The sequence below is a fragment of the Monopterus albus genome, unplaced genomic scaffold, assembly GCF_001952655.1.
Source record: "Monopterus albus unplaced genomic scaffold, M_albus_1.0 scaffold258.1, whole genome shotgun sequence".
Classification (NCBI taxonomy): Eukaryota; Metazoa; Chordata; class Actinopteri; order Synbranchiformes; family Synbranchidae; genus Monopterus; species Monopterus albus.
This window is the reverse complement of record NW_018128138.1, coordinates 1,270,570-1,283,335: the sequence shown is the minus strand read 5'-3', so window position 1 is coordinate 1,283,335 and position 12,766 is coordinate 1,270,570. Positions and strand designations below refer to the sequence as shown.

General features: G+C 39.9%; 1 protein-coding gene across 8 annotated transcripts in view; it reads right to left on the bottom strand.

The window, feature by feature from the left end:
• The window catches only part of waca (WW domain containing adaptor with coiled-coil a), a 53,359-nt gene that overhangs the window by 27,630 nt on the left and 12,963 nt on the right, over positions 1 to 12,766 (bottom strand). For 3 of the 8 annotated variants that reach the window (XM_020621361.1, XM_020621359.1, XM_020621360.1), the window contains 2 exons: positions 7,963 to 7,993; positions 5,807 to 5,999 (listed from right to left, as the gene is read on the bottom strand). In XM_020621361.1, coding sequence (XP_020477017.1) covers positions 5,807 to 5,945 — 139 coding nt within the window. In that variant the 5' untranslated portion in view covers positions 5,946 to 5,999; positions 7,963 to 7,993. The other 5 variants (XM_020621355.1, XM_020621357.1, XM_020621356.1 and 2 more) reach the window with 3 other exon arrangements.

Below are 12,766 nucleotides of genomic sequence, written 5' to 3'. Positions count from 1 at the left end.
GACGTTTATTCTGTTGACACCATTTTTTTGTTTTTCTTTATTCCCCCCTCCTCCCCTTGTACCGTCTTTAACATAATATGGGAGCAATACAAACTTAACACACAAGACTGGTGTGAGGTCAGTGACCTTGACCTTTGACCAAAATCTAATAAGTTTGTCCTGGAGTCCAAGTGGATGTTTGCACCAAATCTGAAGAAGAAAAAAAAAAGCCTTCAAGGTATTCCTGATTACATTCAGACAACATGAAAACTGTCAGCTACTGCTGTTACGGAGGCATAAAAATAAAACAGCAGCTAGCCATTTCAGTTACTGGTAGTTATTGTCTTTATGTGTCACACTAAGTATTTCTATTGACACTATAGCTCTGAAGAAATAATGTTGATGGAAAACTACTTTTAAATTCAGAAATGTGTTGAAAGAAATGCTGTTTAACTTGGCAGTGCAAAATTACAGGTGAGAGTTTATAACACACTTGAAGTTAAAAAAAAAAAAGTCACATGGGGGAAGTTGAAAAAATTCTAATGAACCATCTGAAGAGCTTGTATTGTATGATCTGATCTGATCTTCATAAAACCTTTATCATCTGATCTACAACAACCTGAAAAACTTTACAACTTAATGTGCTGAAACTGGACTCCCCCTCTCAGTTTCTTTCTAGGATCACTCAGTTCTGGAACTGCATCCCCACAGCATCCTGTTAACATGGAACAACAATCCATCCACCACCTACAGTGGCAAGAAAAAGTATGTGAACCTTTTGGAATTTCATGGTTTTCTGCATTAATTTGTCATAAAATGTGATCTGATCTTCATCTAAGTCAAGAGTACTGACGAATATAATGTGCCTAATATAACAACACAAAAAAAATTCAGATTTTTCATGTCTTGAGAACAACCATAAAAACCTCGTAGTGCTAGTGGAAAAAGTATGTGAACCCTTGAGTTAATGACCTCAAAAAAACAGAATTGGATTCAAGGGTTAGCATATCTGGAGTCGTGTTAAGAAAATGAGTTTGGAGGTGTGGACTACAGCTACTTTGATAAAAACCACTCAAACTTTGAGTTTGCACCGCACAAGAAGAATACGCTTATGTGAGCCATGCCTCGCCAAAAAGAGCTTTCAGAGGATCTATGATCAAGAATTGTTGATTTACATAAAGCTGGAAAGGGTTACAAAGTGATTTCAAAGACTTTAGAAATTCACCAGTCTACAGTTAGGCAAACGATCTACAAACGGAGACACTTTGGGACTCTGGCTACTTTAACAAGAAGTGGGCGCCCAGTCAAAATGACCCCAAGAGCACAATGAAGACTCATCAATGAGGTAAAGAAACAACCTCGAGTGACAGTCAAAGATTTGAAGGCATCATTGGAACCAGCTAACATCTGTGTTCATGAGTCTACAGTACGCTAAAACATTGAACAAGCAGAGCCCAGACCTCAACCCAATAGAGATGCTATGGAATGACTTGAAGAGAGCCATACATGGGAGACGTCCAAAGAATATGACGAAGCTAAGGCAGTTCTGCCAGGAAGAATGGGCTAAAATTCCTCCTGAACGATGTGCAGGTCTAATCAACAGCTACAGGATGCACCTGGTTGAGGTTATTACTACCGGGGGGGGTCCAACCAGTTATTAATTCCAGGGTTTAACTTACTTTTTCCACTACCATTTTGAATGTTGAATGGGTGTGTTCAATAAAGACATGAAAGATCAGAATTTTTTGTGCTATTTTAGGCGCATATGTGCCAGTACTCTCAACTTAAATGAAGATCAGATCACATTTTATGACAAACTAATGCACAAAACCATGAAATTCCAAAAGGTTCGCATACTTTTTCTTGCCACTGTACATATGCTATGCGGGACTTAAAACTAACACACTGTTCAGGCTGAAGCTAACAGACAGATGGTAAACACTGCAGGAGCTGCTGTCATGGGACAGACAGTGAATCTGTGCTCAGTGGAAAGACATACACTATAATGCCAAAAGTATTCACTCACCCATCCAAATCTTTGAATTCAGGTGTTCCAATCACTTCCATGGTTTTAGGTGTATATAAGCAAGCACCTAGGCATGCAGACTGCTTCTACAAATATTTTTGAAAGAATGGGTCGCTCACAGGAGCTCCGTGAATTCCAGTGTGGTACCGTGATAGGATGCCACCTGTGCAATAAGTCCAGTCGTGAAATTTCCTTGCTACCAAATATTCCACAGTCAATTGTTAGTGGTCTTATAACAAAGTGGAAGCGATTGGGAACGACAGCAACTCAGCCAAGAAGTGGTAGGCCACGTATAATCACAGAGCGGGGTCAACAGATGCTGTAATGCATAGTGCACAGAGGTTGCCAACTTTCTGCAGAGTCAATAGTTACAGACCTCCAAACTTCATGTGGCCTTCAGATTAGCTCAAGAACAGTGCACAGAGAGCTTCATAGAATGGGGTTCCATGGTCGAGCAGCTGCATCCAAGCCTTACTTCACCAAATGCAATGCAAAGCGTTGGATGCAGTGGTGTAAAGCATGCTGCCACTGGCCTGTGTTTGGTAATATAGTGCATTTCATCTTGATGGAAGATAGTAACTTCTCATATAAAAGACCACAAAGTAAAGACCTATTCTTTGGTTTTCAGCTCGCTCTCACAGATACAGTGCATGCTCTTCTAGTCATACTACAATCAGGGGCATGCGTATGCAGACGTGTTCCAATCATGAACACTAGAAAGAAGTACATAGTGCTGGGGGAAAAAAAAAAAAAAAAAAAACACACACGAGGGCAACTTGACAGCTAGATGAAGAAATCCTCTGACTGAACAAGATAAAAAAGCCAAAAAAAGAAAAGTGTGGGCAGCCAAGAGCAGGACCAGGGATGGGATTTAAAACAATTTCATACAGTGCACAAAATGACCATCCAGTCTAGTGTATGCACATTCAATGTGCTCACAGTCAGGACAGACAACTTTTGGGCTGCCCGTGGACATCTACAGAGGTTCCAAATGAACCCTTGCAGATCACATAGAAGAATAAGTAACAACTGTAGTAGACCTTAAGTGGGCCTAAAGTTACTTTCACATAATATAAGTGTTCAGTTTATCAGCTTTGTTGCCATTTTATAGTTTCTTGGGTTGGAAAGTAACCTCCTGGCTCCTAACCTGTATTTGCACTACATTAGTTTACTAATCCAGAACTACTTAAATTAACATATCATGACTGCCGTTGTCCAAATAATGCTTCAGAGGTTGTAGTAACAGCTCCCAACACAGCCCTGGAGAAGACAATTTGCTGTTTTAAGTCATCAGCAAAAGTTGGGACACCGGTCAAAATTGTTTGCGTCAGTATTCAAGGCTTCACTTACTTCCACTGCCGTAGATAAGAGGCAAGTTAGCCTTTTACTTTATCACTGTATTTTTTGTTTTGTGACCTTTTAAACCTCAGGCAGTTTACTTTTAAACTGGATATACAGTGTGCCAACCTCAGCAATAGCTGTATTCCAACATTTGTTTACCCTGCCTTACTATTCCCTACAATGACATTTTATTCGTGTAGCACCACATCACAACAAAGGTCGCCTCAGGACACTTGAATCAGGGTTGCGTCAGGAAGGGCATCCGGCGTAAAACGTGCCAAATTTCAACATGCGAGTCGTCAGTGTGACGATTTGCTGTAGCGACCCCCAAAAGGGAAAAGCCGAAAGTGACTTTCTATAGAGGAAAAACAACAAATCCTCCTTATTAGCCTGCTAATAACATATTAGAAGAGTCTGATCTCTGCAATGTATTAAACAAACATGGAGAGGAGGAGCTATTCACAGACAGTCCATCATCGTAGTTGTCATGTGTGTGATAGAGAAATAGGGTGGTGCACGGAAGGACAGGAATATACAGTATGTGCTGTGCACTGCATTACATTAAAGATTTAACTTATTTTAAATCAATATGTGGTGGTCAACATTGATATTGCAGCAGTCCACCACAAATAAATCAATGTATGGGAAACACTGCATTGTTATTTTTTTGAAAACAGATCTCATTTTGAGACAAGAAATTAATGCTATGAAAGAAATGAATTTTGTATTTCCTGACAACTGAAACAGTGAAGAAAACGAACATGACCGCTTCATGGTTGTATGCCTCTGCCAACCAAATTCACAAGAATGGGACAAACAGGAGGTTGCTGACCTTGACCACGAATATCTAATCAGTTGATCCTCAAGTGCAAATGGATGTCTGTGCCAAATTCGGAGAAATTCCCTCAAGATGTTCCTGAGATCTTTGTTCACAAGAATGGGAAGAATGTTAAGTCACTGTGACCTTGACCTTGGACCACCAAAATCTGTCCAAGTGGACACTTGTGCCAAATTTGAAGAATGAGAACAGGCAGATGGACAATCTGAAAACATAATGCCTCTGGCTGCAGCTATCACCAGCACAGAGTCAAAAAAATATTTAGCTTTCACCTTTTTAGACTGTTTGACTGACTTGAGCACTGGTCAAAAACAGTTCACCTGTTGTTACACAACTGACAAGTAGGACAAGTGAAAAACTGAGGTTGTCGAAACTGAGGCAGTCAAAGGGTTAAAAACACGAAAACGTTGTACAGAAGAAGACTGTCATCATAGGCCCAGACACAGTGACAGTAAATAAAACAGGCAGGTGATCCAAAATAATATGTTCAATCCACACAGAGTCCGACCTCCATGCAACATGGGGAGGCAACAGTGGTGCGGTGGGTAGAGAAGTCGTTTCCCAACCAGAAGGTTGAAGGTTTGAATCTCAGTGCCGGCAGTCCACGTGTCAAGGTGTCCTTGGGCAAGACACTGACCATGGCAAATTGTAACGGCAAATTGCTACAGTCAAGCTTTCTTTTGGACACACAAAAGCTTAAATTCCTGCAATAATAAAACCTCCTACTTTGGTTTGATTGGATTTTTAACAGCCAGTCTGTACCTACAGGTCTAGACTGGTTTATTCTCAAATACCTCAAAATCAAAAGTAACATTTTATCTTTTCAAATCCATACACAAATTCCAGCAACTTAATTTGTGTTCCTTGGGGGAACCACACAGACCATATCTCTACCAAGCCTCCCTGTTAGTATAGCCTCAGCTGTTTTGTAATTGCTTGTCTAGAGCCAGATGTTGCACACAGAGCATCAACTTCTGGAGTTCAATATCAGCCTTCAAAATATTTCAATGTATTGGTTTCAAAAAACTGCTACACAATTCAATGCCTTTGCCAACACACACGTCTAACAAAATTAAGATCAAGACCAACACCAAAACAATGCTTTCGCATTAATTACATTTAAGTCGCATGCATGAATCTAAATGCTTGACTGACATATAATCAAATACTGAGAAACCGATAAATTTTTTTGTTATGCATCAGTAAACAGAAAACATAAAAACCAAAATTCTTCGACAATGTATGTGGTGCAGTGGAATTTACATACAACACAAAACTAGATTTATCATTACTATTATAGAAGTCACAAACTCCAAATGCACCTTGAAAAAATACAATTACAGTCTGTTGCTACTAAAGTTCATCTGTGTCTTTTTTCTGCTTGTTCAATTCAAAACTACAACTGGAGCAAACTTCATAACAAGCATAAATCAAGCTGCACTTATGTCTGAAGATTTAAAGAAGCAACTTTAGAGTTTCAGTGTTATAGCTCTTGGCTGTAAAAACAGTGCTTTGATAGGGAGAAACAACAACTGTGTCTGCTTATTTGATAGCATTATCTGTGGCTGTTTAAGTAATTTTAATCTAAATTCAATTTATTCTCAATAACATTTGTCTCTCACCTCCGTCCCTGTCTCTGGCACGGTGTGTGTGGACAGCCTTTGCTCTGCTGTGCCCTGTACTGTCGATGTGTTTGTTTTCGGGGCTGTCAGACCTCCTGAGCATTTTGCAGGGAGGAGTGACATCTGACGAGTCTCGCATCTTTTCATGACGGTGGTCACCTCCCGGATGGCTCTTGGACGTGTATTTGAGAGTCTGCAGACACAAATAGAATACCATGCTACAGTCTAGTATCTTGTGTGTATAATTATTTAATCACAATCAGAAGGTCTTTCAAACCAGTTTTTGCTTTGTTAAACACAATGTTAAGATGTTCAAAGTACTACAAAGTCAATGTAAACTACCATTCAAAAGATTGGGATCATCTCCAGTTATGTGCAATTCAACAACTGAACAGATTTGTGACATTCTTCCTACAACTGAAATTAAATATGGATTGGATAGATAATGCTACTGCATAATTTCCCACAGATACATTGCACCTGAAGAGTGAAAGCAAAGCAACCTTTGCTTTCATTCTTCATCCAGAAAGCCTGGACACTGTGCTGCCATTTCATCATTTGACACCAACAGTCTCATTCCTTTCTTCCTCACGGCTCATTAACCTGCTATCCACTTATTAAGTGTGACAAAACATTACATTTCCGGGTCCAAACTCCCCTGGACCCAAATGGTGGAGCCTGCTCTACATATATACCCTTTTTTAAATAGTTCCCAGCTTTTAATGTTACTTTCATCACTAATCACTAATAAACACCTTTATTTGGCCAAGTATGTTATACACAAGGAATGTGTTTCTGGTACAGAAGGAAGCCATCTGCGGCGCTAACTCAACCGAAGGCTCTTTGACTGCCGGGGGCAACTTGGGGGTTTAGTTTCTTGCCCAAGGACACTTCGACACGTGTACTGCGGGTACCGAGATTCGAACCGCCGACCCTCCAGTTGGGAGACGATTGCTCTAGCCACTGAATGACAGTCGCCCCTGTATCAATATATTATTTTTGCATTACGTTCATGCTAACTAGCTAGCTAAGTTTACATTACAAGGCAGCAAAAGAGCACACTTAATCAGCTGCATCAATTTCTTTTTCTCCTTCCCATCGCAAGAAGTAAAATGACAGCTGAAGTGATTTTTGATTCTGATGTACTGAAACAATGGGGGAACACAACACTGCGGCATATGGAGAGAAGAACGAAGCCAAGTTTGGACCCAGAAACAGAATGTTACATCAACAGTTAGCAAGTGGATAGGATGAAACCCCGAAAATGTCTGACTTCTTTTAATTGCCTTTTTCCAAATAATGCTTCAAAGGCAGTGTAATACAGTGTTTTCCAACACTGCCTTTGTACGGATATAATGTTGTTGTTTTAAGTAATGAACAAAGTAGGGACACCTCTAGGAATTGTTTGTACTAATTTTCAAGACCTCATTTACTTCTAGTGCGACAAAAAACATACAAGGTAACCTATTATTTGTTCCCTAAAAAGAACAGTGTTACATAAATTTTTTTTTTACATCTGGTAATTTTGCAAAATTAAAGCTTAGTCACTGGGCACCTTAAATGTCTAAAACTAGAAAACGGAATTTTCTAAAACTTTTGACTGGTAGCGTACCTATGTACAAAAGTTTTAATCATTCTGATGTTAATCTGCAGAGCAAGTGATTATTCATGATTAAAGTAAACCGACTTTTTGATCAGACAATTACTGACCTACTTTATTGCATTTTCACCTACCACATTTTCAATGCAATTACTAATACGTTAGGTTGCCATATACATTCCGAGCACTGTGCTGTTTCGAGAGCTTAGCTATCCATAACGTTATCCTTTAAATGACAGACTGCGGTCAGGGCCTAATCGGACTGGCTAAAAAGCAAGCTAACACTAACAGGCTATCATTAGCTCTGAGCCGAATAAAACACGCTCGTATCTTTTACTAAATCGTTGATGTCGTCGATTACATTCAGTCTGTTAGCATTACATGACAACATTTACGTTAAGAAATGTTTGCAACGCGCAGGCGGCAGTCTCAAATAAAATAATCTACTTTTCATGTTATTTTCCGCAATGACTGCGGCCTGTTGTGCTCTCCGGGAGCCTGAACTAGTGTCCATTTTTTATTTGCTGCTAGCAAGCTACGGTTGGCTAACAAGTACCTGGTAGGGCTGAGAATCTCTTCGGTCGCACCTGCGAATATAAAGAAAACAGTTAATATCAAACTTAAAAGGTCAATACTAAAATATCGTTGGAAGTGCTGCAACAGTTGAAAGTACAAGTTTCCAAACACTTATTCTGGCTTCAGTAAAAATGGCGGATTGTCAAAACGTAGCTATAAGGAAAAGCTAAATAAGTAACGTTAAAAAAAGATGTTTACCCATCGCCGAGTCTCGGTTGTTTCCTTGCATACATTACCATCAATGCCGTGTTAGTGTGTTTGGAGTGGGATGTGAAAGACTAATAACGGCACTATATTGTCCTTTTGATCCAACGACCTGAAATCGTCCAGTCTTTGAGCCGTGTTTATGGGTATTGCAATGCTATCAGTAGCACTCACCAAAACAGCGCCCTCTCTCGGTCCCATCGCAGTCTCACACACATAACCGTGTTTCTGCTGTGAAAATGTAGCAGTGGAGCTATGCGCAGGGTTGCCAGATACTACACATACATAGAGGGTAGAACTATGGACACACTTTTTATATATAATTATTATACACCTTACATTACAATAATGTAAAACCTTGTTTATAATAATTTGAATATTTTAGAAATAAAAGACGTGTTATTATTTAGCCTTTTGAGGCTATTGCATGTTTAAATCAATTAATATTTTTAATAAAAAACGGTCATTTCATTCTGGCACTGGGCCTGAGTCGTAGTAGTAGTAGGTGTGCATTTTCACAGTTGAGGTGGTATCAGCAGTGCAAAGTGGTATACTGGCAAATTTGGTTAAGTACATACTGATACATGGACTGAAGAGTTTGGGAACCTTTATTTTATGAAAGAAATGGCAAAACCAGCCCACAGTTTAGAGATGAGAAATTATCTTAGGGTGAATTTTGAAGCATGCTTACATTAAAAAAAGCAGCTGTTTACAAAATTTTACATCCCCAAAGTAAAGTTGGTGGATAAAGAAAGGTATTTTGCACTACAACATGCTGACAATTTGTAAAATAAATGGAATTAATAAATCCTGAAACAATATATATAGCATATATATGTCTCCAGTGCATTTACAAGCCTAAACAAGGCAGTGGCTTGTTCTCTGCTGTCATCTTGTGGCAATACTTTGACACTGCAGGTAACATTTATCTCAAAATCATTATGACAACAAATTCATACAAATATTCCCATTGACATAGCTACATTGTATCCCACAAAATGATTTCACTATTGTCACATGACTGTGTCATTGTGCATGACACGGCAATGCATATTCAAGCCTCACTGTCCATATGCAACAGGCTGAACACTTGACCCAATATGCACAAGTAGAGGCAAGCTGTCGTTTTAATTCTTTTCTAAGTCCGAGTGAGAAACTGTAAAATACAGTCTAACCAAAATCAGAGTTGGTCTGAATTAGATGGTGAACATGCAAGATTAAATATCACTCACCATTTAAGTCTAACTTAACAATTGTTTTATAGTAAGTAAATGCTGATTTTGGTTAAAAATTGACATATTCTTCAAGCAATCTTCTATGTAGTCGTACAGCTAGGAAGTAAAATAAGGCATACGGTATGCATAATATAATCAAGCTTGCAAGTTCATTGTATTTCATTCATAATTTTCTGACTCGTTTGCAGCAACAGATGCTTCTGTGTGGCTCTCCTAGCAACGTAGTGTATACGAGTGTATGAAGCTTTTAATTTTTTTTTTATATACTAGCTATCATCACACCAAGAACTGCTTTTTCAATTTTGTTGTACAATGTATAATGACAGATAAAGTGCTATTATACTCTATTCTAGTCAGTATTCTCTGTGAAACTGAAGTAGCCATCAACCACAGTTCCAAAACATGTAAAGCTGGTGACAGTTTCTTTAGGGGATCCAGTGATTATCACTGACTGTCATATAGTAGTGGCTTATGTGTTGCTGAATAAGATAAAGTCTTTGGTCTTACCTGTACTTATTACCGGCCACATTTTTTTATTTTTCCCTTCTTTTCTCTCTCTCTTCATTTACTCCCTCCTTTTTTTACTTACCAAGCCACATGAAAAGCTTCCCCGCATTCTTCTGTAACTGTCCTGTCTCCATGTTTCATGGAGATCTTTCTTGTTGATGTGCTAGTTTTTTTTTTGTTTCTATAAAAAATAAAAAGCCCATTTTCATCACACCACTTTTGCAAAGAAATGACACAGATAAAGTACTATATATGAACAGTACAGTTTCTTGCAGTGTCCCCTTCACGCAGAAGGCCGGCCAAGGCCATATCACTATCACTGTCTTGGATTCTAAATTCACTGGCAAACAGGAATAACAACAAAGGTGATTAATGGGTACCTTGTGGTGCTCCTGTGTTAAGGGTGATCATTTCTGACACCCTGCCTTTCACAGACATTCTTTGTAGTTTGTGTCATGTTTACCCAGTAGGCCTACTTCTGCCTTCAACCTTTTATTTTGATGAGCCTCCTCTGGCCCACTTGACTCTCACTGAGCTCTGCTTTAGGGTGTGGAAATGAGTCTCAGCTATTTCCCCACTGACTGATTACTCACTCTGCATATAAATCTGTTCTCAGGCCTTTGTCACTGTTGAATTGCTTGTCTGGGTCTTTCTGTTTTGTTTGTTCTCTGTGTAATTGTTTTCCTACCCACACTGAGACTTTTCCCCACTGAATGTTTTTAGAACTGGACTCCCACCTGTTATTAACTGGTTTGTCCTCACTCCCTGTTACTACCACACTTTTGTTTAAAGACATTCCAACTTGTTACTCCCTATGCCTGACTCCGACATTGCCCTTTAGTAGGTGTATTTCAGTTGTTTCTGCCCTGTCTTGGGAGGAATCTTCATTTAGTTCTGGTTTCTGGTATTTCATGGCTTAGTTTCCATATTTAGACTTACTAGTAGGCTACTTCTTTGTTTGCAGTTGTTCTCTTCGTTGTGCTCCTAGATTTCTTATATTGTCTTTATCTAGTATTTTCACCTCAACCACATTTTCTGTGTTCACCTCCTTGTTTTGTTTTATGCTGGGCAGAAAATCCATGAGTGTATGTTTTCACAGAACAAAAAGTTGAACTAAAACGAATAATATTCTTGCATACTGTATAGACTGTTGAACATGTCTAGATATGTGTCCTTAGGCAAGACACTGAACCCCCCTGTTGCCCCCGATGGTTAGAGCCATCAGTTGTGTTGGCGCCACAAATGGCCACCATCGGTTCTGTACCAGAAACACATTCCTTGTGTGTAACATACTTGGCCAATAAAGATGATTATCCTGTTTGGTAATTTCTTAGTCAGATAGATATTTGTTAAAGATTTGTTGTATTAGAAATGTTTAGTGGAGCCAGGCTGTCTATGCTCAGGCTGTTAAATGCTTAGTCAACAGCCACACACCTTGACTTTCTTCATGTTTTGACTATTGTTATGGTCAGCTGCAAAGCTGGCATGTCAGGTGACGTCACGGTTCGACGTTGCCTGTGTAGGATGGGGCTATCCCAACCAAGTGAAAAAATGATATAGGCATTATGGTTCAGGGTCTCTCATACTTTGTCTGCCTGCGTGCAGGTCGGAGGTGAAAGAGATCTGGACGTATAATGTTAATTTTACCTGTGATTCTTTGAATAAACCAGCACGGTTATTTTTTATATATCCAAGTGGTCTACTTCGTCTTTGTGAGTTCCTGGTTTTAAAGAGCCGGAAGAAGCTTAAAAATAGCTTATAATCCTTATCCTATATAGTAATAAGATTCGAGTTAGATGTAGTGCTTCAAGATTTTTTTTTAAATATACAAACTGGAGGGGGTTGAGATTACAACAGCAGATATTAACAGAACAGAAGTAAGTGCTATTGGCCTGATATCATTTGACAGGTCAGCTCCAGGTTGTTTGGGTATGGGAATCATGTTTGACATCTCCCATGTACCAACTGAAATAAAGCTGGGAAAAGGCCACTGCAGAGCACAATCCTGAAAGCATCTAGGCCTGGGGTATGATTTGCTGAAATTTTATATGATCTGTGAACTACTGAATAAATAGGGATGATGGACCATCCTGTATCCTATTCTACTTTATTTAGTATCCACAGTGTGTTGATGAGGTGATAGAAGAAAATGGCCCTTGAGAGAGTGAGAGGCGAGTGGAAGTTTTGAGTAGAGAAGCTGGAAGTGACAGCTGCCATGTCTTCCATGGGACCAAATGTCCACTGCTCTGGATTTAAGAAGTGGAGGATACACCAGACTCTGCCATCTTGACTAGTTGCAAATCAATCAATCAAATTTTATTTGTATATCGCCAAATCACAACAAATGTCATCTCAGGACACTTTACAAAGTAGGGTCTAGACCATAGGTGTAATTATATTTAGCCCACGGGACAATATCAAATGACTACTAGAGTTAGCCCGCCAGCATTATTTCATGTCGTGGGGGCAGCAGTCTAAGCAAAGATGCTCAGACTTCCCTCTCTCCAGACACTTCCTCCAGCTCCTCTGGGGTAATGCCGAGGTGTTCCTAGGCTAGTCGAGAGACATAGTCCCTCCAGTGTGTCCTGGGTCTTCCCCGGGGCCTCCTCCCGTTGGGACATGCCCGGAACACCTCCCTAGGAAGGTGCCCAGGAGGCATCCGAAACAAAGGCCCGAGCCACCTCAGCTGGCTCCTCTTGATGTGGAGGAGCAGTGGTTCTACTCTGAGCTCCTCCCGGGTGACTGGGTTCCTCACCCTGACTCTAAGGGTGCACCCAATAGGACCCCACAAAGTAGGTAAAACCAGTAGGTGAGCGGGGGGGGGGGGGGGGGGAGGAG